General features: G+C 38.1%; 1 protein-coding gene across 9 annotated transcripts in view; it reads right to left on the reverse strand.

Moving 5' to 3' along the window:
• The window catches only part of VPS8 (VPS8 subunit of CORVET complex), a 313,442-nt gene that overhangs the window by 143,288 nt on the left and 144,690 nt on the right, over positions 1-25,464 (reverse strand). For all 9 annotated transcript variants that reach the window (XR_016038004.1, XM_088838472.1, XM_055408827.2 and 6 more), the window contains exons 31-35: positions 19,019-19,101; positions 18,173-18,257; positions 16,448-16,546; positions 7,341-7,430; positions 3,965-4,011 (exon numbers count right to left, since the gene is read on the reverse strand). Coding sequence is in view for 8 of the 9 variants with exons in the window: in XM_088838472.1 (XP_088694598.1) it covers positions 3,965-4,011; positions 7,341-7,430; positions 16,448-16,546; positions 18,173-18,257; positions 19,019-19,101 (404 nt within the window). In the remaining variant the exon portion in view is untranslated. The remainder of the gene's footprint in view (positions 1-3,964; positions 4,012-7,340; positions 7,431-16,447; positions 16,547-18,172; positions 18,258-19,018; positions 19,102-25,464) is intronic.

Consider the following 25,464-nt stretch of genomic DNA (forward strand, 5'->3'; position numbering starts at 1 on the left):
AGCTGGACTGTGAAGAAAGCTAATCACCGAAGAATTGATGCTTCTGAACTGTGGTGTTGGAGAAGACTCTTGCGAGTCCCCTGGACTGCAAGGAGATCCAACCAGTCCCTCCTAAAGGAGATCAGACCTGGGGTTCATTGGAAGGACTGATGCTAAAGCTGAAACTCCAATACTTTGGACACCTCATGCGAAGAGTTGACTCATTGGAAAAGACCCTGATGTTTGGAGGGATTGGGGGCAGGAGAAGGGGACGACAGAGAATGAGATGGCTGGATGGCATCACTGACTCTATGGACATGAGTTTGAGTAGACTCCAGGAGTTGGTGATGGACAGGGAGGCCTGGCATTCTGTGATTCATGGGGTCGCAAAGAGTCGGACATGACTGAGCGACTGAACTGACTGAACTGAGATACTATCATTTAAAATACTATTTATATAAAAACGATTGTACTGAAATGCCAAACATCAAATTTAAAATAAATTTACAGCATAATCAAAATTGATGCCTGCCTCCTAGGTAAGACATAAAGCAAGAGGATGAAGTGTAATGGGTTCTGGGTTGGGACTCTGAAAGCAGAACACTAGTTCTTTGGCATCTTGGATACGGTGGATCAGTAGGAAAGTATGCTCTCTTTAAAGGTGGAGCTGAAGTTTTCAGTCTTTTTCTGTTAAAGAAAAAATTATCCATGACACTTGTTAAAACAGTAATGTAGACTTTATTTGGACTATCATGATAGGCATAAGGAACACAATGGGGTGTTGCAGTAAGTGAGAGAGACTGGGCTCAACTCAAACACAAGAAGTGGAGATTTACAGCCATGGGTTAGGGGGCAGTCCATGGATAGAAAATTACTAAGAGGACAGGATAATTCTTTGACAAACTAACCTAACAGAATACTTGCTGAAGGCAGGCCGAAAGGATCAGGTATTTCCTGGGGGGTGGTAGGGAACAGGAAATTTGGACAGACATCAAGGGTGACCAGATACTGAGGGTAAGGATTCTGGCTAAAATGACATAGCAGGATTCTTCAAAATACACTCCACAAAAACAGAGATGGAAGCCCAAGGTCAGACCTAGTGGAGCAGAGGGCTCAGAGGAGTCTGAATAAAGTTTGGTCAAGAGGAGAATCTTTGTCAACTCTTAATTTCTCTAGGCTAACGTAAAGCTGGCGACCTGGCTCTTACACCAAAAGTGAGGACATTCCAGGTCACGTGGCTTTGTGGGGAGAGGAAAGGGAAAGGACTGTGCGTGCACTGCTTCTCTCTGAAGTAGGTGAGACAGAGCCTGGGAGCTGAATTGATGTGACAAGGAAGGAGTAATGTGTGAAAAGTTAACTTAATTATCCTGGGTTGGGAGATATTTAGGGAGATAAAATATACTGCTATTGTTTAGTTGCTAAGTTGCGTCCGATTCTTTTCTAACTTCTTGGACTGTACCCTGCCAGGCTCCTCTGTCTATGGGATTTCCCAGGCAACAATACTGGAGTGGCTTGCTATTTCCTTTTCCAGGGGATGTTCCCAACCTGGGGATTGAACCTGTGTCTCCTACACTGGCAGGCAGATTCTTTACCACTGAGCCACCTCACTCATATACTGAGTAAATGCAAAATTATTTGTGGTTTGCTAGTGAACAACTGTCATAGTACTTCGAAAGGATCTTTAGTTCAGTTGCTCATGTTATAAAGGATCTTACCTTATAACATATTTACAATCTAGGTATAGGTAATAATAGAGCAGGACTTTTCATGGAAGACCTCTAATACTCTTGTGATTTGCCATTTTTATTACTGTGAAGTTTAAATTAAATATCAGAGCAACAGCAGAGCAAATGACTAAAGTGATATTTCTATTACCTAATTTTTTTAAAAAAATTAAGATTTCATCGCCATTGTCCTCTATACTTTGCTACATATGAGAAAAGGCCAAGTTCAAAGCTGAACTTCTCTGTCCTTCCAGCTAGAGTATATCCAGGTAGGATGGCTGGAGAACAAGGACTCAGTTAAAATAAATTATTCAAGGGGAAGAGGGATCAGGTCTTAAGAGAATGGATCTGATACTGGTGGGATAGAAGGAATTCTGCTCTGGGGAAAAAAGGTCCATGGGATCCAGAGAAAGGGCTGGGCACCTCCTTCCTCTTCCACTTAGCTCAGTCCTCCTTGGCCCCGTTTCCCTTCTTCTCAGCTCCACCCTCAGCCCCATCCTTCCCCCAGCTCTCTTCCTTCCCTCCTACCCCTAACCATAATTCTAAGGTATCTCCATCAGTTAATTCCAGCGGTGGGCTAGGGTCCAAACTGGATCTGAAGGAAGAACACATGACTCATACAAATTAAAAACAGATGTCGAGCCTCAGTAATTTCTGCAACCAGGGAACTAAAACATAGATACTTTGAAAACGTATCGAACTGGAGCTCAGGAAGGTATGTAGTCAGACTGCTTTTCTCAACATTCACACATCTGTATGACTCAGGAGGGGGAACTCATGTACACCTGGGGCGAATTCATGTCAATGTAGGGCAAAACCAACAAAAATAAATAAAAAAAATAAATAAATTTTAAAAATAAATAAAAAAATAAAGAAGCATAATCTGGTTAAGGTTTAAATGACAGAAATTTCAAAGAATTTTTACAATCTACAAAACTTCTGGTATTTTGACATTTAAAAATAGTAGAGAATACTAGAATAGCCAAAATTTTATATTTTTATAATAATATACTTTGGCCATAGGATGCGAAGAGCTGACTCATTTGAAAAGACCTTGATATTGGGAAAGATTGAGGGTAGGAGAAGGGGATGACAGAGGATCAGATAGTTGGATGGCATCACCGACTCAATGGACATGAGTTTGGGTAAACTCCGGGAGTTGGTGATGGACAGGGAGACCTGGTGTGCTGCGGTTCATGGGGTCGCAAAGAGTTGGACACGACTGAGCAACTGAACTGAATCTCTAAAGTAAGTATATGACTGTTTTCAATGGCTAGAGTACATCACAAGGCATGCGAAAGCTATGTCACCCTAGAATATTACATTCAAGTCAGTGATGCTTAACTCCAGATGTACATCATGATAATTCTGTGGGGTTAGGCTCAGGCACCTATATTTTTAAAAGTTTCTTAGGTGATTCTGACACACAATTCTGGTTAAGAGTGACTGTCTTAAAACTGTTAAGTTGCTCAGTCATGTCCAATTCTTTGCAACCCATAGACTGTAGCCCGCCAGGCTCCTATATCCATGGAATTCTCCAGGCAAGAATACTGGAGTGGGCAGCCATTCGCTTCTCCAGAGGACCTTCCCAACCCAGGGATCAAAGCCAGGTCTCCTGCATTGCAGGCAGATTTTACTGTCTGAGCCGCCAGGGCAGGAAGACATTAAGATCTCACATACAGAGCTGCTTTGCTTACAAACCCATTACTAATCTCATCATCTCCTTGGTTTAGTTTTTATTTGATGAGTATTATAGAAGCACTTAAAGAAACATTTAAACTTTCCTTCCCACATCTCCAGAAAGTTATTTAAAACTAAACATTTCAAATGAAAGTTTAAAAAGTAATATATTTAAAGGTGGGCTGGGAACTAGGTTATTTACTTTGAAAAGTAAAGCTGTCACTATACAGAATAGAATAAGGAGTCAGAAGGAGTGATGCTACCAGAGGCAGAGGAAGCTAGATGGTCATCAAATTCTTCCTGAAACAAGTCCTAATGGCATGACTTCATCATTTTCTTTACATAGATGACAACTTATCATGTAGGTTCACATTCAAATGGGAAGGAAAATATACCTTCAAGATGTAATCAGTTTTCCAATCATGTATTTAGAATAATCTCTATAACCAGTACTCCTGCTAATATTAAAAATCAAGAGCTGACTATACTATCTGGATATCATGAGTCAGTTTCTTAAACTCAATTTATTTCCTTTGGTTTTTCACCTATGTATCATGAAAAACTAAATTTTATAAACATACCTTGGGTCAAGAAGGCTTCTCAAAAACTTGAAAAGCAAAACCTGGTTCTGAACAGAAAAATAAAGAATACAATTAAATATTAAAACAAACTCTTCCAACTATGCTGTGATAAAGAATTTTAGAACATCCCTTTAAAAAGCATGCATGCATATGTTTACTTCTAGTGAGCTCTCTGTGCAGATCTAAGAAATGCTAAAGAGTCATTTGGAGGTCATTTCTTCTCAGTAATTCTAATCATTGCCACATATTCAATTCTGAGTGTAGAACAAATATAAATACATTGTTTTGCCCCTCAACCCTTGCCAAAAAAAAAAAATGCCCTCTACTGAGACAAATCCTGTAACAGTTCCCAGCATGAGGACCCTTGGAATGGGTCCAGAGCAAGTGCTCTGACCTGCTCTGGTGGCACAGATGGGTTCACCCTGCCTCACCTGGTTCTCCCTGTGACAATGGCCAACTGTGAGACAGTTAATCTAGGTGAGGTCCAAATAGCAACCACCACCAAAAAAACCTCATTAACTCTCCAATATAATCAACTACAGAAGAGACAGCAAACTACAAGTTAAGCCTGGTGTGCTGCAGTCCATGGGGTCACAAAGAGTCAGATACGACTGAGTGACTGAACAACAATACTTTGTGCTATAAAAATTTTATAACAATTCACTCATTAAGGCACAGGCGAGGCTTACCATGAAGCAATCATATCAGTTACACTAGGCCACCATAAAGCAATCATACTGCTTTCTCATTATCAATGCATGAGTTGTTATGCTTGTAAATAAATACAAATTTCTTTTTCACATTTTTTCATTTTTTGATGTCATGTTTTAATAATATATATAACATATACAGTGCTTTGTAAAAGACAATATTGATATGGCTACTGATGGATGATTCATCTTGTAAATATACAACAGTATTGATAAATTTTGTTCAGTGCTGTAAATGTATTTTCTCTTAAGATTTTCTTAATAACATTTTCTTTTCTCTAGCTCACTTATTCTAAGACTACAGTACATAATACATGTAATATACAAAGCATGTGTTAATTGAAGGTTTCTGTTACTGGTAAGGTTCCCAGCCAACAGTAGGCTATTAGTAGTTAGTCAAAAGTTATATAGGGACTTCTGACTACATTGGGATTGGCACCCTGAACCCTTGCATTGTTCAAGAGTCAACTGTATATGTTTTTATATCATCACTTTATCAATGTGTTTTTGGCCCATGGCCTCCCTTGTGGCTCAGCTGGAAAAGAATCCGCCTGCAATGTGGGAGACCTGGGCTCAATCCATGGGTTGGGAAGATCTCCTGGAGAAGGGAAAGGCTACCCACTCCAGTATTCTGGCCTGAAGAATTCCATGAACTGTATAGTCCATGGGGTTGCAGAGTCAGACATGACTGAGTGACTTTTCTCTTCTTTCTGTTGGCCCACAGCCAAAAGAAATATTCACTGAATTAATAGAGGACTCCTTATCTTGAGTTAATGGACCTCATCATACTGGACAACCAACCCTATAGACCCAGGAGTCATTTTTCACTCCACCCATTCAGTTCAGTTGCTCAGTCGTGTCCGACTCCTTGCGACCCCATGAATCACAGCATGCCAGGCCTCCCTGTCCATCACCAATTAAAAGACTCTTACTCCTTGGAAGGAAAGTTATGACCAACCTAGATAGCATATTAAAAAGCAGAGACATTACTTTGCCAACAAAGGTCTGTCTAGTCAAGGCTATGGTTTTTCCCGTGGTCATGTATGGATGTGAGAGTTGAACTGTGAAGAAAGCTGAGCACCAAAGAACTGATGCTTTTGAACTGTGGTGCTGGAGAAGACTCTTGAGAGTCCATTCTAGAGGAGATCAATCCTGGGTGTTCATTGCAAGGACTCCACCCATTACATTCAACTAATTTCCAAGCCCCACACATTTTATTTCACAAATGTATCTTAGACTTGTCCTCTCCACCGGCAATGCTTTCATCCTGTCCTAACCATTTCTTGCCAAGACCTTTTGCCTCCCAACTGGTCTCGCCTCTATTTGCTCTCTTTGCCAGCCCATTCTCCACACACGGAGTTAATATTCTATCAAATGAATCTACTGGTATCACTCCTTTGCTTAAAAGAAACTTCAGTCTCCAGCACACAGAAGATACAGCATAATTTCTTAGCATTACACATATGACTGTTCAGTATCAGCCCCCAAACTATTTTCCAGTCTCTATACATTTAATTCCTTTCTTCCAATATATCTTTTACAGATTAATCTAATGCTTCTTCCACCATCATCTTTACCACATCATTCTCTGAATATGAATGCTGCTTCATGCCTTCAAGTCTTTCCTCACCCAGAGCCCTTTATCTAGAATGCCCTTTTCAATTCTCTGCCTGGAAAACTGACACCAATTATTCAAGACCCAGTTTGGGCATATCTGGGAACACTTGTCTGACTTGCTCACACAGTCTGTCACTTGTTCCTACAGCACTTTTTATGTATGTCTGGTGTAGAGCTTATAACAATATACTGTGGTTATATAAGTACTTCTCTATCCCACAGGAAAAATTAAGAAAAAGACTATATTCTTATCAGTGCCCCCCCAGAGTCTACCATACTGTGGTACAGAGTGGGGCCACAGTATTATGTAGTGTGACTATGAATGAATGAAATGAAATGAAATCCCTATCTTTATCACTCATGTATAAAGCTGCCCCCCACAAATCACTACTTTGGTTTCCCTCTTGCATACCTAACTTCTACTACTATGATTGCTACCTGAGGACTCTTGGTTGTGCTACATGCCCCTGTCATTGTCCTAATCTCTATCTCTATCACTTGTGGCCACCATGGTAGTGAGCAAAACTCACTACTAGTACTACCATTAGTAGTGACAAATGGAATGCTAGGTCCATTAAACAGTACTTCAAACTGAGCATCTCAGTATTCAGCATTAAAACAGCTGTATTCCAGCTAAGATTTTCCCCCAAAAAAGTTCTAAATAGACAGCATTAGCCCAATAGGAGCACAACAGAAATCTAAACAAATAACATGAACTCCGAAGAGAATATAGTCATAGTCACTATAGAAAAAGGTAAGAGTTGGGGTGGGGTTGGGGAGGAGGACCCTCTGCGGATTACAACTTTAGAGTAAGTACAGGTTATATTTCCAAAAATGTTTCTGGGATGGTAATACTCATTATGCATAAAGATAAACCCCCTCATTTCTAGACGCAGATTATCAAAGAATTGCTTCTAGGCATGCACATGCACACACACAATGTGTAGAAACATTAAAGGGAAACAATGAAGGGAAGAAACCATTACAATAAAGATTCCTAGGTGGGTATTCAGTAACTGTCTCTCCACTAGATGTTCTGCAGAATTTACCTGAAGTTTCTTAATGACTGTTTCGATCTGTTCAGAAAAGTGAGTAGCAACCAGCTCTGCAGCTTTACAGGGCTTGAGGGCCACAAGTTCCTGTAACAAAAGAAAAAGATAAAATAATCTACAGTGTTAAATTTAAATAGAATTTCCACAGATGTGACGCATGATACCAACATCGATACCTTCACGAGCTTCTATACTGCTTTTCAGGAGACCTCAATATAGGGCCACAATTTAAAGACATATTGCAAGTGAGCAAAATCAGAAAAACATCATTTTAAAAAAAGATCAGATTTTTATATAAAAGGTAATTCAGAATTCATTGAAAATGAAAGCACTAAAATTCTGGATTTAGGCCATGATACCTACAGGATGAATAGTAAGAACAAAAGCTCCCCAAATTCTCTGCCAGTGAATTTACCTTTGAGCTTAAAGTAATTACTTAAAGAAATGAAGAAAAAAAAAACCACAGTTGCCATTTCTTTAGCTAAGACTTCTGAAACTTTACCTCCAATGCCTTGTAGAGTTTGAAACCAAAACTGTCTTAAGAAATTAACTTAAGGTCATAAGTCTTAAATGACACTAAGAGGTTGACCACTGTTAATAAGACCTTTTTCTGTCAAATCTAAGACTTGCCATCTGCCCTCTCCTTGAACTTTCCTAGACACTACTGGCTATCCCTTTCTTCTTGAAACTCTCCTCTTACTTGGTTTGTGTGACCCTATTCTACCTTTTCAATTGCATGATCCACGGCTAAAATGCAAAGACTGTCTATAGACCAACATATTGTACTGTCAAATAAAAATACGATGAACTATCATGACTGCAATATTCATGATATAAATCTAAAAATTTTGTGTTGGTGTTTTAGGATTAATAATACTTAGCTGACACAAATAACTGTAGTTTATACTATTTTCATACAACACATCTCAAAACAGAAAAGGCACAACTAATCAATATCACATATGAAAAGGGGGATATTACTACTGATCTTCAGATATTAAAAAGATAAACTATTATGAATTAATCTATGTCAAGAATTTGAAAATTCAGTCAAAATGGCTAAATTCTTAGAAAAATGTAATTCAATAAACTGACTTAAGAAACAGAAAATCTGCATTGATTAGTAGTCACTAAAGAAATTGAATGAATAGTCAAAAATCTTCCTATATAAAACACTCCAGGCCCATATAGCTTCACTGGTAAGTTCCCAGATATCATTTAGGGAAAAAATAATTACAAAGTTAATTAATATCTTACAAAGAATAGAAAAAAGGAAACTTCTTCAGCTCAGCTCATTTTATAAGCGTAGCAAAACTCTGATACCTAAACCCTGTAGAACATAAGGAAGGAAGGAAAATTATACATTGGTCTTAATTGCGAACACTGATAAATAAAGATAGAATCTAACAATGTATAAAAAAGATAATATAACAGGCTCAAGTTGCATTTATCCATAGAATTCAAAGCTGATTTAATACCAATAAAATTCATGACAAAAACAGAATAAGGGAGAAATTTTTAGCATACTAGAAATAGAAGACTTCCACAAAAATTTTTATACTAAACATTATGTGTCAGAAATAAAATTTTAACCATATTATTAACATTATTAACATTAGTGTTTTGCTAAAATATATGAAGTTGTAACAATAAATGTAACAGTAGATGAATCTACAGAGGAATCTACAGAGGAAATCTACAGAGGAAATTATAAAATGTTACAGAAAGGTACTGAACAAACAGTTACACCATACAGTCATAAGGTAGAAGCCTCATAATGTAAAGATGTCAGATTAAAAAAGATTCAAAGATTCAATGCAATCCCTGTCACAGTCATAAGGTTAGGAACTTGACAAGTTGATTCTAAAAGGTATTTGGAACTAAGCAGACAATACTCTTTTAAAAATATGAAGACTTATTATAAAACAACAATATTTCTAGTGACTTCAAGCCCAATCAAACAGAACAAGACCCAGAAAAAGACAAAACACAGAGATTCTTGATGTCTCATCATAAGTTAGCACTATTGAGCAGTGCATAAAGGTAATCTTTTAAAATAACTGTTGCTAGGACACAGATCAATGGAACAGGAAAGAAAGCCCAGAAATAAACCCAAACCCACACTAACGGTCATTAATCTATGACAAGGCAAGAATACACAGTGGAGAAAAGACAGCTCTTAAATAACTGGTGCTGGGCAAACTGGACAGCTACATGTAAGAGAATGAAAACTGACCATTCTCTAACACCATATACAAAATAAACTCAAAATGGACTAAAGACCTAAATGTAAGAGCAGATACTATAAAACTCCTATAGGAAAACTTAGGCAGAACACTCTTTGATATAAATACAGCAATGTTTTTTTGGATCCATCTCCTAGAGTACTGAAAACAAAAGCAAAAATAAGCAAATGGGACCCAATCAAACTTACAAGCTTCTGTAGAGCAAGGGAAAACATAAAATAAAAAGATAGCCTTCAGAATGGGAAAGAATATTTGCCAACAATGCAACCAATAAGGGATTGATTTCCAAAATGTACAAACAGCTCCTATAGCATGTGCACGTGCGCGCACACACACACACACAAAATCCAATCAATAAATAGGCAGGAGATCTAAACACATTTCTCCATTTCTCAAACAGATGGCCAACAGACACATGAAAACATGCTCAACATTGCTATTAGAAAAATGCAAATCAAAACTAAAATGAGATATCACCTCACATGGATCAGAAAGGCCATCATCAGAAAGTCTACAAATAGTAAATACTGGAAAAGGTGTGGATAAAAGGGAACCCTCCTATACTGTTGGTGGGAATGTAAATTGGTTTAGTCACTATGGAAAATGGAGGTTCCTCAAAAAACCAAAATTACAACTACCATATGATCCAGCAATCCCACTCCTGAGCATATGTCCACCTAGAAAAGGTAAAAACTTTAAATCAAAAAGATACATGCATTCCAATGTTCCTAGCAGCACTATTTACAACAGTCAAGACATGGAAGCAACCTAAATGTGTACAGACAGATGACTGGATAAAGAAGATGCGGTATATGATGGAATATTACTTAGCCATTAAAAAGAACGAAATAATGACATTTGCAGCAGAATGGATGGACCTAGAGATTATCACACTAAATGAAATCAGACAAAGATAAATACCATATGATATCACTTACATGTGGAATCTAAAATAAATGATGCAAATCAATTTATTTACAAAACAGAAATAACACTCACATACATAGAAAACAAACTTATAGAAACTAAAGGGGAAAGGGGGGAGGGATCAATTAGGGATTTTGGATAAACAGATATACACTACTATATAAAAAATAGATAAATAATAAGGACCTACTATATTGCACAGGGGACTATATTCAATATATATCTTGTAATAACCTATAATGGAAAAGAATATGAAATGGAAAAAATATATATATACAACTGAATCACTTTGCTGTATACCTGAAACATTGTAAATCAACTATACTTCAATTTTTAAAAAGGGGAAAAATTCAAAAATGGAAAAAAATTGTTCCTGAGAGAACTAGGTATCCATATTTTAAAAAAATTAATTAATCCCCACCTCAAACCCTATACAAAAACCGCATTCAGGTGGGTCTAAGATTTAAAGTTAAAAAAAGAAACAAGAAAGCTTTTAGACAATACAGAAGGACTTCTTCAGTACCGAAGGAAAAAAACTGATTATTCTGACTAGTTAAAAACAAAAAAAAAAACTTTTCTTAAAAAGAACCACAGAAAAAAGCCAGGGAGTAGAAGATACTTGCAACACGTATCACTGAAAATAAGACTAACATCTAGGATACACAAGGAATTCCTTCATCAATGAGTACAAGAGACATTCTAACAGAAAAATGGGCAAAAGACTTGAAGAGTGATGTCACAGAAAGAAAATTTAAATGGCCAATAAATATGAATCTATCAATCTCAATAATTAAGGATATGTAAATTTAAAACAAAATGAAATGTCATTATACATCCACTAGACAGACAAAATTTTAAAAGTTCAGCAAGAATATAGAGTCAGTGGAAAATCTCACACAATGCTGGCATCTGCTGACGTTTAAAATATTTATCCCAGTTAAGTGACAACTACACACCCTAGAACGGAGATTATCAAATGTTAACATGCACCAAAATCACTAGAGGGGCTTATTAAAATATACTGTTGGGCCCTGTCACCAGAGTTTCTGATTAATTAGGACTGAGGAGAAGACTGAAACAGCATTTCTATCAAGTTCTCAGCTGATGCTGTAATGCTGGACTGGAGATCAAACAGACACTGTACTAGAAAAACGCATGTGGCTGTGTTCAAGATACACATGTAAGGTATCAGTAGAATGGATAGGCAGTGATATACTTATAAAATTTAATACTGTACCATAATAAAAATGAACCGCAGCTACATACAACAAAATATATAAACTTCTCAAAATATTCAGAAAAAGAAAATAACCTCAGAGTATAACCTTATTTATATAAAGTTCATCAACAAGCCAAACAAAACATATATCTTTAGGGGTGCAGGCAGATGCAATGACAATATATAAAAGTGCAATAAATTATCAGAAGAATGAGGATAATGAATATTTATCCTCTTTTTCTGACAGTATTAGTGAGGCAGTGAACCATGATCAGGAAAGGATACATTGAAACAGTCTAGTGTACTAGCAATAACTATTTCTGGTATGTTGAGTTTTTAATTTATTAAACTGTACTTTTATTTTATGAACTTTTCTCTTTATATTTCAAAATGAAAAGTGTTTTTAAAAATCTCATGAAACATTAATTGTCTATATTGGAAAAACCATCTAAATGAGAGATTCTTTACTGAAATCCACAGACCCAACCTAAGAATGGCTTTTAGGAAATCTGTGGCTCCTGAAATGGTGAACAAAATGATGCATCTGTACACATGCGCATGACTATGAAGCACAGGTCCAGATCTTTCATTAGAGTTTCAAATGCAGTCTGTACCTCGCAAAGTGTTAAGAACCACTAATCCATACACTATGTACGTATCCTGTCTGAAAACTGTATTATAAGGACTTTCCCTCTACACACTTAATGTTGATTTCATTTACATTAAAAAAGCTACACAAGACCTTCAACAAAAAGCCTATAGATTTCTAATGTGACCTTCAGAAGTACTAAAAAGTTCAAGGTTAAAAAAAAAAGCACAGATGTGGGAAAAATAGTCAGCAGAAATAATTATTGCACAGCAAAAATATTTCTTGCTTCACCAGTATGAGTTTTCTGCTGAATAATTTGTTTGTTCATTGATTAATGCATCATGTTTCACATTATGCAGAGAGACAAGAGCTTCATTTTTGGATGTCTGGAGTCCATGTGCTCAAAGCACTGCATAATGCAGTTGAAATGAAATGAACAATGAGCCATAATGTAACTATGGAGACTTAAAGGGGATGATGAAAAGAAAAAGAATATCAAATGATTAGAAGAAAAAAATATAATTCACAGTCGAAGAAGGTTTTCTTGGGTTTTCTTTCTTTCACCAAGACATATTGATCTTGTTGTTAGCAGAAACATGATAAGACTCAATAACATATATATGTTCCCAATCCAATAAATGAAAGTGTGGCAAGTCCTTCATCCTACTAACTGTAACACTTTTCACACCAGATGTTTTATATTAGATGCTGTTCACATTTCTAATCTAAACTTCATAATCATCAGGAACTAAAAGTATTCACATTACACGAAATGCTTTATGAAATTTTCAGAGCTCATCCTTTCTTATCATTTTTCATATGTAAAAAATTTTTAAAACATGTTGAATAATCATATCTTTCATTACATCTCTCAACCCATTACCATTTCCTGATCCTTGCTACAAGGAGGAAAAAACAAACTTTGTAGATGTAAATGTTATTTACAAAACTAGAACTACCTCAACATCCTTCATTACTTCTTTTTCTCAGTAATGAGAGGACCAAAAAAACAGAAGAGATTCCAACAGCTCTCTAGCTCTGTTGGTTTCTGAAGAATACTGCATGTTTTGTACCTAAGAAAACTAAAGTGAGGAGTGATTTGGGGGCCCTTTTTTTAGAATGCATTATGATGCCATCCTCATCACACACACAATCAGTTGAGTTCAGTTGCACAGTCATGTCCGACTCTTTGCGACCCCATGGACTGCAGCACACCAGCTTCCCTATCTTTCATCAACTTCCGGAGCTTACCCAAACTCATGTCCATCAAGTCGGTGATGCCATTCAACCATCTCATTCTCTGTTGTACAATCTGCTCCTGCCTTGATTCTTTCCCAGCTCAGGGTCTTTTCAAATGAGTCAGCACTTCACATCAGGTGGCCAAAGTATTGGAGAGTCAGCTTCAACATCAGTCCTTCCAATGAATATGCAGGACTCATTTCCTTCAAGACTGACTGGTTTGATCTTGCAGTCCAAGGGACTCTCAAGAGTCTTCTCCAGCACCACAGTTCAAAAGCATCAATTCTTCGGTGCTCAGCTTTCTTTATATTCCAACTCTCACATCCATACATGACTAAGGGAAAAACCATAGCCTTGACTAGACAGACCTTTATCAGCAAAGTAATGTCTCTTTTTAACATGCTGTCTAGGTTGGTCATAGCTTTTCTTCCAAGGAGTAAGCGTCTTTTAATTTCATGGCCACAATCACCATCTGCAGTGATTTTGGAACCCAAGAAAATAAAGTATCTCACTGTTTCCACTGTTTCCCTATTTGCCATGAAGTGATGGAACCAGATGCCATGAACTTTGGTTTTTGAATGCTGAGTTTTAAGCTAGCTTTTTCACTCACCTCTCTCTCTTTCATTAAGAGGCTCTTTAGTTCTTCGCTTTCTCCCATAAGGGTGGTGTCCTCTGCATATCTGGGGTTATTGGTATTTCTCCTGGCAATCTTGATTCCAGCTTCTGCTTCATCCAGCAAGGCATTTCGCATGATGTACTCTGCATGTAAGTTAAGTAAGCAGGGTGACAGTATACAGCCTTGATGTACTCCTTTCCTGATTTGGAAGCAGTCTGTTGTTTCATGTCCAATTCTAACTGTTGCTTCTTGACCTGATACAGATTTCTCAGAAGGCAGGTCAGGTGGTCTGGTATTTCCATCTCTTTCAGAATTTTCCACAGTTTATGTGATCCACACAGTCAAAGGCTTTGGCATAGTCAATAAAACAGAAATAGATGTTTTTCTGAAATTCTCTTGCTCTTTTGATGCTCCAATGGATGTTGGAAATGAAATCCCTGGTTCCTCTGCCTTTTCTAAAACCACCTGAACATCTGGAAGTTCACGGTTCACGTATTGCTGAAGCCTGGCTTGGAGAGCTCTGAGCACTACTTTGCTAGCGTGTGAGATGAGTGTAATTGTGCGGTCATTTGAACATTGTTTGGCATTCCATTTCTTTGGAACTGGAATGAAAACTGACCTTTTGCAGTTCTGTGGCCACTGCTGAATTTTCCCAATTTGCTGGCATATTGAGTGCAGCACCTTCACAGCATTGTCTTTTAGGATTTGAAATAGCACAACTGGAATTCCATCACCTTCACTAGCTTTGTTCATGGTGATGCTTCCTAAGGACCACTTGACTTCGCATTCCAGGATGTCTGGCTCTAGCTGAGTGATCACACCATCGTGGTTATCTGGGTCATGAAGATCTTTTCTGTATAGTTCTTCTGTGTATTCCTGCCAACTCTTCTTAATATCTTCTACTTCTGTTAGCTCCATACCATTCCCATCCTTTATTGTGCCCATCTTTGCATGAAATGTTCCCTTGGTATCTCTAATTTTCTTGAAGAGATCTCTAGTCTTTCCCATTCTACTATTTTCCTCTATTTCTTTGCATTGATCATTGAGGAAGGCTTTATCTATCCTTGCTATTCTTCGGAATTCTGCATTCAGATGGGTATATATTTCCTTTTCTCCTTTGCCTTTTGCTTCTCTTCTTTTCTCAGCTATTTGTAAGGCCTCCTCAGACAACCATTTTGCCTTTTTGTATTTCTTTTCCTTGGGGATGGTCTTGATCACTGCCTCCTATACAATGTCACGAACCCCCGTACATAGTTCTTCAGGTACTCTAACAGATCTAATCCCTTGAATCTATTTGTCACTTCCATTTTATAATCGTAAGGGATTTGATTTGGGTCATACCTGAATGGTCCAGTGGTTTTCCCTACTTTCTTCAATCTAAGTCTGAATTTTACAATAAGGAGTTCATGATCTGAGCCACAGTCAGCTCCCAGTCTTGTTTTTGCTGAATGTATAGAGCTTCTCCATCTTTGGAAGCAAAGAATATAATCAATCTGATTTTGAAATTGACATTAGTCTCCGCATTTAGGCATCTGAAGCAAACTTTTGGGCCAACCATCTATTGGCTCAGACAGTAAAGATTTTGCCTGCAATAAAGGAGACCTGGGTTCGAACCCTGGGACAGGAAAATCCCCTGGTGAAGGGAATGGCTACCCACTACAGTACTCTTACCTGGGAAATCCCATGGACAAAGGAGCTTGATGGGCCCTACTCCATGGAGTCACAAAGAGTCAGACACTGCTGAGTATTTAACAACTAAGCAAATATTTAAAAAAGAACTTTTAGTTTCAAAGTCAACTACTGCATTCCTGTAAAACAGCATTCATAAACAAAATCAGAATCATCATCCTTTTACATAAGAGAAATACATCCTCTTATATAAGGGAAATACATCAGAGAGAATAACTCGTTGCAGTGATGTTTCTAAAATTCCATCAGGTGATTGAGGGAATGGCTCCTGTCACATGATAGGTGAAAAGATCAATAGTACTCTCAGAATTCCTAAGAACACTGTGAAAAAACACTAAAATTCCGGTTTGTGAACTAGCTGATTTAACATGAGTTATTTTCAGAAGTCATGATATAATAAATTGTATATAACATGGGTTTTCCACAAATGTGAGGTGGAATAAATGATCTGAAAAAGATGTTAACCCTCAAACAAATCAACTTAATAACATATCTCCCACTACATAGTTAGCAAAAACTTAATTTGGGAGATATCTATACAAATACGGCAAAGTTTTCAAAATTCTACTGAATCAGTACCTCAATATGATCCATAGCTTTCTGCCACACAGACTGCTTCTCCTCTGCACTGTAACCAGGAATGGATAAGATATTGTGAATGTAGTTAAAGACTTCTTCCTGAAAAACACAAGACAATAAAATTTATTCATTCATTCACTCAAGAATATTTAGTCACTATCTACTATCTCTGAAGAGTCCCTTGGATTGGGAGATCAAACCAGTCAATCCTAAAGCAAATCAGTCCTGAATATTCATTGGAAGGACTGATATTGAAATACTGTGGCCACCTTATGCGAAGAACTGACTCACTGGAAAAGATCCTAAGATGGGAAAGACTGAAGTCAGGAGAAGGGGACGACAGAGGATCAGATGGTTGAATGGCATCACCGACTCAATTGACATGAATTTGAGCAAGCTACAGGAGTTGGTGATGGACAGGGAAGAATGGTGTGCAGCAGTCCATGTGATCTCAAAGAGTCGGACACAGCTGAGTGACTGAACTGATCTATTATCTATATCGGTCTTGGTAAATATCTATTATTTGGAAAAGAAAACCATTTGGAGATGGTTAATTGACGGAGTGAAGTGAAAGTCACTCAGTCATGTCTGACTCTTTGCCACCCCATGGACAATACAGTTCATGGAATTCTCGAGGCAAGAATACTGGAGTGGGTAGCTGTTCCCTTCTCCACGGGATCTTCGCAAGCCAGGGATCGAACTCAGTCTCCCACATTGCAGGCAGTTTCTTTACCAGCTGAGCCACCAGGGAAGTCCAAGAATACTGGAGTGGGTAGCCTACCCTGCCTCCAGTGGATCTTCCCGACCCAGGCATCAAACTGGGGTTTCTTGCATTGCAGGCAGATTCTTTATCAGCTGAGTTACTAGGGAAGCCCCTTAACTAATGGAAGACAGACTTAAAAGAGAAAGAGTAACTGTTTAGGGTAGATTCTTGCTGCTGCTAAGTCACTCCAGTCGTGTCCGACTCTGTGCGACCCCACAGACAGAAGCCCACCAGGCTCCCCCGTCCCTGGGATTCTCCAGGCAAGAACACCGGAGTGGGTTGCCATTTCCTTCTCCTTAGGGTAGATTCTTAGAAGTTGCAAATCTGTTCCAATTAATTTCAGTCTCGATTTCATTAACCCAGAGTGAATATTATTCTTTTGCTTTGGTGGTCCTGTCCACATTCTTAGTTTCGCATCATATCTGTCTTGCCCTTGTCCATTATGCTCCACTTACACTGATCTTTGCTTCATTTATATGATCCCTATTCAGTTCCTTGAATATGTAAAAAAATTTTCCCACCTCAGGATCTTTGCGTATACTGTTCCCTACCCTTGAACATTTTTATTCTGGGCTCTTTGCTTGACTGGCTTCTTCTCAAATTCCAAAACTCAGTTTATATGTCATTTTATCTGAGATTCCTTCCCTGGCTGCTCTGTATAAGTTCGTTCCCCCATTATTTACTCACGTGGGAACCTTCTCTAATGCTTATCACAATTTGCAATTACATATTTGGTTTTCTTACTGTCAGTCTCCATCACTAATAAGTTATAAAACTACAGGAACTATATATCTGTTTAAATTATCAATATACACTTGAGTTAGTAACAGGCACTCAATAAACAGCTGTTGAATAATGAAGAAACATATGTCCAAATATTTCTACTGAATAATTATTTCTACTTGATAAGTTGAGGGAGGAAACTGAGTAAGAAAAAAGGGTAAAGTGATCTCTTAACTCACCTCTCTTAGTGGGTCACGTAAGTAGCAATCAATAATTTTGTCATATTGGTGTTCTCGTTCATACATAAATTCACAAATTTGGTAGCTAGAACATAAAAGGAAAAATTTCAGTGTACCAAACAGGCAGGTGGTTATCAACTTACTGTTTTAAGATATCTGTTCAGGCATAGAGGTTAGTATTAAGGAAAATGAATATAGTAGATGTGATTTCTACTGTTAAATCAAGTTATAGTATCTAAGGAATATGAATATCTGCCATTCCTTTGAATACAGGTTTTAAGATGCTGCTGAATACTATGTTTTTAAGAAATTTCAAAGATGTGTATAAAATAAATGTTAAAGCAACAATATGTCATATAAAAAATAGTTAATGTATTAGAAACTAATACAATCAATAATATGAAGTTTCCCTGTTCAGAATTAAACATGTCAAATGAAATATTTAACAAACTAGATAAACAATAGTGCTAACACGTTGCATCTGCTTGCTAAATTCTGCATTGTTTATAATATATATGTAAGGTAACTGCCAAAAATCTATAAATACCATGGAAATTTTAAGTAAAAAATACCCCATAAGACTGATATTTCATTTTTACACTAAAAAAAAAAATGAACAAGAACTTCAAATTTACTTGCTATTAATTTATTAATTTCTGCAAATTAAACTAACTTCTAGACTTGAAAGGCAAAAACTTTTGCATTTAGGTTTTTTAAAAATTATTACATGCACAGCTTTTCTTAATTTAAAAAAATGGCAATGCATCAGTCAACTGGGCTTCAAGTTAGAGAAGTAGTACTCTAGTAGTTCTATGGGAACTAATATATGGCTTCAACACAACTTACAATTCTGCTTTCTCTGCCATACGGATGAGTCGACTCTCTTCAAACTGAACTATGCCTCCAGCCTGCAGCAATTCTAAAAGGACCTGCATATTTAAAATAAATGAGTAAAAACACTTTGGAATCTACTCTTATTGATTAGTTTTTCAGGAGTCCACTCAGCCACAATACGATCCTTATGGCAGAAAGTGAAGAAGAATGAAAGAGCCTCTTGATGAAAGTGAAAGAGAAGAGTGAAAAAGTTGGCTTAAAGCTCACCATTCAGAAAACTAAGGTCATGGCATCCAACCCATCACTTCATGTCAAATAGATGGAGAAACAATGAAAGCAGTGGCAGAATTTCTTTTGGGGGTTCCAAAATCACTGCAGATGGTGACTGTGTCCATGAAATTAAAAGTCACTTACTCCTTGGAAGGAAAGTTATAACCAACCTAGACAGCATATTAAAAAGCATATTACTTTGTCAACAAGGTCCATCTAATCAAAGCTATGGTTTTTCCAGTAGTCATGTATGGATGTGAGAGTTGGACTATAAAGAAAGCTGAGCACAGAAAAATTGATGCTTTTGAACTGTGGTGTTGGAGAAGACTCTTGAGAGTCCCTTGGACTGCAAGGAGATCCAACCAGTCCATTCTAAAGGAGATCAATCCTGGGTGTTCATTGGAAGGACTGATGCTGAAGCTGAAACTCCAATACTTTGGCCACCTGATGTGAAGAGCTGACTCATTTGAAAAGACCCTAGTGCTGGAAAAGATTGAAGTCAGGAGGAGAAGAAGACGACAGAGGATGAGATGGTTGGATGGCATCACCGACTCAATGGACATGAGTTTGGTTAATCTCCAGGAGTTGATGATGGACGTGAGAGCCTGGCATGCTGCAGTCCATGGGGTCACAAAGAGTCAGACGCAACTGAGTGAGAACTGAACTGAAGCAGCTGAATAAAAAATTAATCTTTACCTCACGAAGTTTCTGAATATATGACCAGGCTATGAGACATATTTTAAAATAAATCTCAAAATATAACAGAATCACTACATAATCATTACAGCAGTATCAGAAAGTTCTCTCCTATATTTAAGTTCAAGACCCAGAGTAACATGCCCTTTCTCAGAACTCCAGGAAGCCATTTAACAAAATATTTTCAAACACAGAAAATTACTTTCAAATTAATTTTTTTTACAAAGGCAGAAAGAAATAAAACCTAGCCTACCTTTATACTTCAGAACTCTAATTTAACCCATTTAGAGTATTACAATGCACTGCTATATAGGACAATGATGGAGCGAACGTATCTGCTGGAAGCCTCAGTCAGAAATAACATGATCAACTGCCAGTGCTGGAGTGAGTCTGAACCAACTTACAGGAGTTGAAGCTAACTGTCAACTTTCCAGGAATTTTTAAGCTCATTGTTAAATAAAGGCATTTGTTAAAAATAAAATTATATAAACTTATGAATAAATAAATTAAAAACAAAGGTAATACCCAAACACACCACTTCCTAAGTATTTTACTATATTTTATTGCATATGCTCTCCAGGTTAGAGACTGTAGCCTTACTGCATGGTGGGCTTCCCTGATGGCTCAAATGGTAAAGAATCTGCCTGCAATGAAGAAGACCCAGGTTCAATCCCTGAGTCAGGAAGAACCCCTGGAGTAGTAAATGGCAACCCACTCCAGTATTCTTCCCTGGAGAAGTCCATGGATGGAGGAGCCTGGGAGGCTACAGCCCATGGGGTTACAAAGAGTCAGACACAACTGAACGATTAACACTTTCACTTTACCTGTACGGTGGAAATATTATGTAAGGGTGTGTTATGGTACATTGCTACCCAACTTCACATGCAATATGATATCATGCTGGAAGGTTGAAATCAGCCACGATGGGAATACTTACACCATGGAAATTAATAAATGCTATAAATCATAGCTTGTTACATTTCTAAAGGATTATAAAACAAACAAAGAATATGTGACAGAGACTATATATGACCCGTAAAGCCTAAAATATTTACTCTCTGGCCCTTTACAGAAAAACTGTGCCAATTTCTGGCTAAGATATTGATGGAGATAAAGTTAGTAAGAGAATCAAACTTAAAAGTGTGTTTGTCAGTCATTACACCAAAAATAGCACAAAAAAATTAAGGCATCATTTTCCCAGTATTAGAAAACTGTTATCCAGTTCAGCAAAGAAGTCACAACACTGACAGATGAGTGATGTTCTGACTTGCTTTCATTACAGCACTTTCATCTTATTTATTTTAATAAATGAAAGTATCAATCAACATTCACATCAGTACAAAATTTTGATATATGAAAAACCGTTTAAGAGAAAGACTGCTGGATTAGAAGGAAAGGAACTGAGCTCGAATTTTAGTTATGACCTTGAGCAATTTACATCATCAGTTTTCTACTTTCTAAAATGAGTGAGGGAAAAAAATCCCCAGGTAATCTCAAAAAGGATTCCCAATAACAGATTACTAACTATGATTACTTTTAAAGGTTTGGCTTTTACATTTAGGCTTGGTTTTTATTTCTGCTTTATTTAGTAATTTACATAAAAAGTTTTTATCATTTTATATAGCAACACCATGTATAACATGATTCACTTTTCCTGCCAATAGAGAAATAGGGGCAAAATGAGGGACCCAAGTTACTGTTTGTATTCAGTATAATTTAAGAGACAATCAAAATTTAAGCAGCTGTTCTCTTTTCTAAGATAGTCTGCAGCAGTCATGGGGCCACAGCTGTGCAGAGAAAGGGTTCACTGTTGCATTCCTATGTTCTTTATCTGAGTCTCAACCTCCAGCTGGGAATATATTACCATAAAAAAAATCAGCATTGCTCCAGAAGTACTGGCTCAGATGGCAAAGTGTCTGACCACAATGCAGGAGACCTGGGTTCGATTCCTGGGTCGGGAAGATCCCCTGGAGAAGGATATGGCAACCCACTCCAGTACTCTTGCCTGGAAAATTCCATGGACAGAGGAGCCTCGTAGGCTACAGTCCATGGGGTCGCAAAGAGTCAGACACGACTGAGCAACTTCACTTATCTGACAAAATCTGGTCATCAGTTATAAACAGACTGTCTCAGTGTTTACAATTACAGTGGCTAAGCTTTTAAGAAATCCTACTCCTAGAAAGGGCCCTCAAGCAAGTGGCTAAGTAGAAAGAAGTGATCAGTTTTTTTCTCACAGTGATTAGTGGAAGGATAAACGGATTCATGGTGGAGAGTTCTGACAAAACATGGTCCAATGGAGAAGTGAAGTGAAGTGAAGTCGCTCAGTCGTGTCCGACTCTTTGTGACCCCATGGACTGTAGCCTACCACACTCCTCTGTCCATGGGATTTTCCAGGCAAGAGTACTGGAGTGGGTTGCCGTTTCCTTCCCCAGTGGAGAAGGGAATGGCAAACACTTCAGTATTCTTGCCTTGAGAACCTGATGAATGGTATGAGAAGGTAAAAAGATAGGACACTGAAAGATGAACTCCCCAGGTCGGTAGGTGCCCAATATGCTACTGGAGGTCAGTGGAGAAAAAACTCCAGAAAGAATGAAGAGACGGAGCCAAAGCAAAAACACCCCCTACTTGTGGATGTGATTGGTGATAGAAGCAAAGTCCGATGCTGTAAAGAGAAATATTGAATAGGCACCTGGAATGTTAAGTTCATAAATCAAAAGCAAATTGGAAGTGGTCAAACCCGGAGATGCCAAGAGTGAATGTTGACATTTTAAGAATCAGTGAATTAAAATGGACTGAAATGGGTGAATATAACTCGGATGACCATTATATCTACTACTGTGGGCAAGAATCCCTTAGAAGAAATGGAGTAGCCATCATAGTAAACAAACTTAATAAACAAAATGCACTACTTGGATGCAGTCTCAAAAATGACAGAATGATCTCTGTTCGTTTCCAAGGCAAACCATTCAATATCACAGTAATCCAAGTCTATGCCCTGACCAGTCATGCTGAAGAAGCTGAAGTTGAACAGTTCTTTGAAGACCTACAAGACCTTCTAGAACTAACACCCAAAAAAGATGTTCTTTTCATTATAGGGGTCTGGAACACAAAAGTAGGAAGTCAAGAGATATCTGGAGTAACAGGCAAATTTGGCCTTGGAGTACAAAACAAAGCAGGTCAAAGGCTAACAGAGTTTTGCCAAGAGAACACACTGATCATAGCAAACACCCTCTTCCAACAACACAAGAGAAGACTCTACACATGGACATCACCAGATGGTCAATACTGAAATCAGATTGATTATATTCCTTACAGCCAAAGATGGAAAAACTCTATACAGTCAGCGAAAACAAGACTGGGAGTTGACTGTGGTTCAAATTATGAACTCGTTATTGCAAAATTCAGACTTAGATTGGAGAAAGTAGGGAAAACCACTACACCATTCAGGTATGACCTAAATCAAATCCCTTATGATTATACAGCGGAAGTGACAAATAAATTCAAGGGATTAGATCTGATAGACAGAGTGCCTGAAGAACTAGGATGGAGGTTCATGACAATGTACAGGAGGCAGGGATCAAAATTATCCCCAAGGAAAAGAAACGCAAAAAAGCAAAATGGTTGTCTGAGTAGGCCTTACAAATAGCTGAGAAAAGAAGAGAAACTAAAGGGAAAGGAGAAAAGGAAAGATATACCCATCTGAATGCAGAGTTCCAAAGACTAGCAAGGAAAGATAAGAAAGCCTTCTTCAATGATCAATGCAAAGAAATAGTGGAAAACAATAGAATAGGAAAGACTAGAGATCTCTTCAAGAAAATTAGAGATACCTAGGGAGCATGTCCGGAGAAGGCAATGGCACCCCACTCCAGTACTCTTGCCTGGAAAATCCCATGGGCGGAGGAGCCTGGTAGGCTGCAGTCTATGGGGTCGCAAAGAGTCAAACACAACTTCACTTTCACTTTTCACTTTCATGCATTGGAGAAGGAAACGGCAACCCACTCCCATGTTCTTGCCCGGAGAATCCCAGGGACGGGGGAGCCTGGTGGGCTGCCGTCTATGGGGTCGCACAGAGTCGGACACGACTGAAGCGACTTAGCAGCAGCAGCATCAGGGAGCATGTCATGCAAAGATGGGCACAATAAAGGACGGATGGTACGGACCTAACAGAAGCAGAAGATATTAAGAAGAGGTGGCAAGAATACACAGAAGAACTATACAAAAAAAGATCTTCATGACTCAGATAACCACGATGGTGTGATAACTCACCTAGAGCCATCCTGGTATGTGAAGTCAAGTGGGCCTCAGGAAACATAACTATGAAAAAAGCTAGTGGAGGTGATGGAATTCCAGTTATGCTATTTCAAATCCTAAAAGACAATGCTGTGAAGGTGCTGCACTCAATATGCCAGCAAACTGGGAAAATTAAGCAGTGGCCACAGAACTGGAAAAGGTCAATTTTCATTCCAATCCCAAAGAAATGCAATGCCAAACAATGTTCAAATGACCGCACAATTACACTCATCTCACACGCTAGCAAAGTAATGCTCAGAGTTCTCCAAGCCAGGCTTCAGCAATACATGAACTTCCAGATGTTCAATCTGGATTTAGAAAAGGCAGAGGAACAAGAGATTACATTTCCAACATCTGTCGGAGCATTGAAAAAGCAAGAGAGTTCCAGAGAAACATCTACTTCTGCTTTATTGTCTATGCCAAAGCCTTTGACTGTGTGGATCACAACAAACTGTGGAAAATTCTGAGAGAGACGGGAATACTAGAGCACCTTACCTGCCTCCTGAGAAATCAGTATCAGGTCAAGAAGCAACAGTTAGAATTGGACATGGAACAACAGACTGGTTCCAAATCGGGAAAGGAGTACGTCAAGGCTGTATAGTGTCACCCTGCTTATTTAACTTATATGCAGAGTACATCATGAGAAATGCTGGGCTGGATAAAGCACAAATAGGAATCAGGATTGCCAGGAGAAATATCAATAACCTCAGATATGCAGATGACACCACCCTTATGGCAGAAAGTGAAGAGGAACTAAAAAGCCTCTTGAAAGTGAAAGAGGGGAGTGAAAAAGTTTGCTTAAAACTCAACATTCAGATAACTAAGGTCATGGCATCCGGTCCCATCACTTCATGGGAAATAGATGGGGAAACAATGGAAACAGTGAGAGACTATTTTCTTGGGCTCCAAAATCACTGCAGATGGTGACTGCAGCCATGAAATTAAAAGATGAGTGCTTCTTGGAAAAAAAGCCATGACCAACCTGGACAGCATATTAAAAAGCAGAGACATTACTTTGCAACAAAGGTCCGTCTAGTCAAAGCCATGGTTTTTCCAGTAGTCATGTATGGATGGGAGAGTTGGACTATAAAGAAAGCTGAGCGCTGAAGAATTGATGGTTTTGAACTGTGGTGTTGGAGAAAACTCTTGAGGGTCCTTTGGACTGCAAGAAGATCCAACCCGTCAGTCCTAAATGAAATCAG

This window comes from Moschus berezovskii, chromosome 1 (genome assembly GCF_049115385.1).
Source record: "Moschus berezovskii isolate FMDL1 chromosome 1, NW_MosBer_1.0, whole genome shotgun sequence".
Lineage (NCBI taxonomy): Eukaryota > Metazoa > Chordata > Mammalia > Artiodactyla > Moschidae > Moschus > Moschus berezovskii.